At 38.2% G+C, this 3344-nt stretch overlaps 1 protein-coding gene across 2 annotated transcripts; it reads right to left on the bottom strand.

The window, feature by feature from the left end:
- Nucleotides 1-251: 251 nt before the first annotated feature.
- LOC133866390 (E3 ubiquitin-protein ligase APD1-like) lies at nt 252-3044 on the bottom strand. 2 transcript variants are annotated; one of them, XM_062302898.1, is made up of 8 exons: nt 2885-3044; nt 2570-2796; nt 2331-2427; nt 2175-2252; nt 1830-2050; nt 1107-1176; nt 684-993; nt 252-563 (listed from the first exon to the last, which is right to left on the bottom strand). In XM_062302898.1, exons 1-8 carry the CDS (start codon nt 2979-2981, stop codon nt 485-487), a joined length of 1179 nt encoding a protein of 392 aa, XP_062158882.1. In that variant the 5' UTR covers nt 2982-3044; the 3' UTR covers nt 252-484. The 2 variants fall into 2 exon arrangements, with proteins under 2 accessions (XP_062158882.1, XP_062158883.1); XM_062302899.1 differs by having other exon boundaries at nt 2881-3020.
- Between the last annotated feature and the right edge of the window lie 300 nt (nt 3045-3344).

Genomic DNA, 3344 nt, shown 5'->3' with positions numbered 1-3344 from the left:
AAAGATACTCATGGGTGCTAAGTCTCACATTTTCTAAGTGAAACTGGACTTTATAAGGAATTCTAGAAAATCTCATAATTTACTAGTCATTTTGGGGTGATAGCGCAGATATGACTAGCACTTTTTCTTGAGTCGTTACAATAAGCCTTTGTACCAATCTAGGAAAATGTTGTGTCCTCTGTGTTGTTGTAACATAATATATCTTAGATCTTCTATATGCAAACTTATAACAAAATCACATAAAACAGTCATTTGTGAACAAAGAATTCTGCATACTTACACTCTTCAATATCAATCAAAATCCATATATGCAACTCCGAGAAATTCAAGTGCATTTTGCACATTTCACAAGTTAGGCCATGAAACTGACAACTAGAAAGTATTAATTGGACTCATTTTCCACACAAATAAAATTCATCTTTCCAACCACAAAATCACCTCCCAACCATAATCACAGATATACCAACCCAGTTAGTTTTTTGTTCTAAGAGTGAAACAATCTCCTCACTTTGTGAATAAGCCGTCGACATATTGGACACACCTTGTTCTCCCCCTCCATAATCCTGCAAAATGAATCCAATCAAATCCCCAAAAGATTCACATGAGTCTATGAAACTCTCTCTCTCTCTCTCTCTCTCTATATATATATATATATATATGTGTGTGTGTGTGTGTGTGTATACCTCTGTGCACATTCATAGCAGGTAGCACAGTGGCCACAAGGAACAAAGAAGCTGTTGCGTTGCTCATCGTAACAAATTACACATAATTTTGCATCGTATAATTCCTCCGAAGAGCTGCTCAATGCTCCCGAATCTTCCTCTTCTTCACCTGTTCCATATGTGTACGGCATTGGCTTCACCCGCATTATAGGATCAGTCTCAGTTTCTTCCCTTTCAGCTTCTCGTACCGGTGTGTCTATTACGGTGCCCTCATCTTCACCGCAGGCTCCGAGGTATTTCAGTATCAGGAAAACAATAATCACAATAAATCCTGCATGTTAACCACAGACGAAGTTCAAATTTCTTCAAAGAGTCGAATTAAGCAATTATACAATAACACTTCTGTTTTTCTTCTCTGTTTCTTCTTCTTCTCTGATGTTGTACCTAAAATTGCAATGTATGTTACTACACGTGCCACAAAAGAAAGCTCAATGTTCCATCCACCAAGATCCCCCTGCAATGAATTTCTTGGTTTAGTTTGGGAAAATTTGCTAATTAATTGAGGAAATGTAAGAACAGAAAGAAATTAAATGTTAAGAGTGGAGCCTATAAATTCTCCATAGACACAGAAGCATATGTTAGATAAAAGTAATAGAAAGCAGAAAAACGAAATGCTCTTTTAAGTCCATTACAACATCGTTTTCCTTTAAGAATTATTTGCCCTCATCGGAAATGGTATATAAAGGGTTACAACAAATATTTCTCCATGATACAATAGTGCCAAGAAATTCTCTGTTGTTTTAGATGCGTTTTGCACAAATGAAAACTAATCCTGAAAACTCTTCCATTTTAGCGAGAGACACAGAAACTCGAGATTTAAAATACACAAGGTGTTAGACAGAAACAGAGAAGAGAATTGTTCCATGTTTTAACACTGGATTGCAGTAAACTATGTGTAGTGCAAAAATAGCAGTTATTATGTATCTCCACCAACCGTCATTAACTGTTATTCTAACAGTAACAATGCATACCCCCAAACAGCGTGAGTGCGTTTCAAAAACCTCCCATTTAACCATTCACAAACCATAAACTATATATATGTGCTAATTTTGAAAAATAAATTAACAGAAAATAGTATTTTTAAGAAAGAAATGGATGAGGCCTCACATTGTTGGGTGTGGTGAGTATGACATAGTGAGTATCGGGGAACAGAAGGCTGAGCCGGCAGGAACCGGTCATTGTAGAACACATGCTCTTAGCTTTAGAAGTATCATACATCTTCGCCGAAACATTCAAACTCAGGCTCAAAATTATGTTTCTGGGACTCGTGTTTATCACGCCAAGGTAGTACCTGTCGTCTTCCTCGATGGTGTATTCTGCTCCTTTTCCTGCCCAAATATGCATTCGACATTCTTAAATTTGTCTCCTTGTCTCCAACATCTTTCCTATATTCTGGTGGATTAAACAAAAATTGCTTGAATATATGTTGGCAGAAGCAGATTGGTTAATTACCACTGATTGGTTGATGGAGGGCAAGGGCGTCAGGGGAACTTGCCACTTTCGGCAATAATGTATTGAATTTCCGCTCTCCTGTAAAAGTATGCGTGAGTAATTCAACATTGTTGATGAAATCTAGGAAAGAATGTGCTTAAAGTTAGCTGAAAGAACCTTTAATCATAACCACTTCAAGCTTGTTTAAAGCACTAGTTGGAGCTTCCCATCTCATACGGATTGCCGAGCCTTTGTTCAACCACAAGGAAAATCCCTGAAAATAAAGAGAGAAAAAGGGGAAAACAGAGAGCATTTCAACCTCTCTAGAGATTTACTTCCATTAATTTTGAAAATACCATTGATGGATCTACAAAAATATCACTAGAATTGAAACAAAAATTTCACGTGCTACGTACCTGGCGGCTGTAGGATCCAACGATCACATAGTTTGAGACGCTCCAGTTTGCTTCGTAGCTCAAGTCGGGCTTGTCGGTGAAGGCATAAAAACGGACGCCTTTCTTGTCATCGTCTCTAACTTCAACTTGTTCCACAAATACGGAACTTGCCTGCATCAACCGCGACGAGCTCGGTCCGAGCAACATACGGCAATCCCCGTAATACCCATATTTGAGGCTCACCGAAACTGCAAAAAAGGAAAAGTAAAATGGTTTCTTGAGATTGAAGGGTCAATTGAAAGGGCAATCGCCAAAGAAAATGTCAAAATTACATGCCGCAAAGCCAAATAGTCAGAGGAACCAGCAGGCGACTCCAGGACTCTTGCCACCGTGGAGAATGGCTCGTCGGAGGCAGCGTCACCGGCCGGTACATTGCCACTCTCTCTGGAAAAGACAAAAAAAAAAAAAAAAAAATTGTATGGGAGATTTTTTTTTTATGAAGAAATGCTACTGGTCTATTGGACTACAGAGTACAGAGTGGGTGAGAGGAGACTAGTAGGTTTGGAGGGGGAGAAGTTATGCTATCTCAGTCAGTTGAACTAACTATTTTTGTGTGTTGGCGGGTAACAGAATTCCAAGGTTTTTTGAACGTTAGGTGTCGTTTACATTTTGACCTACAAGGTTTTCTTGAACGTTAGCAAATTTTTATTGACGGAACTAATATATGTTTAGAATTGAAAATTTTGTACCGAAAACAAATTTTTAACCCTTTGAATAATCTTTTATATACCACCAA

This window comes from Alnus glutinosa, chromosome 4 (assembly GCF_958979055.1).
Source record: "Alnus glutinosa chromosome 4, dhAlnGlut1.1, whole genome shotgun sequence".
NCBI classification, from domain to species: Eukaryota; Viridiplantae; Streptophyta; class Magnoliopsida; order Fagales; family Betulaceae; genus Alnus; species Alnus glutinosa.
The sequence above is the reverse complement of the archived record's forward strand: the minus strand, read 5'-3'. Positions and strand labels throughout refer to the sequence as shown.

What these genes read in the sequence shown, in the direction of transcription:
- LOC133866390 (XM_062302898.1), bottom strand. Translation starts at nt 2,981, where the DNA reads ATGTACCGGCCGGTGACGCTGCCTCCGACGAGCCATTCTCCACGGTGG. An exon ending in TCTGACTATTTGGCTTTGCG is followed by an intron (nt 2,797 to 2,884) that starts GCATGTAATTTT and finishes CCTTTTTTGCAG; the next exon opens with TTTCGGTGAGCCTCAAATAT. An exon ending in TTGGATCCTACAGCCGCCAG is followed by an intron (nt 2,428 to 2,569) that starts GTACGTAGCACG and finishes CTTTATTTTCAG; the next exon opens with GGATTTTCCTTGTGGTTGAA.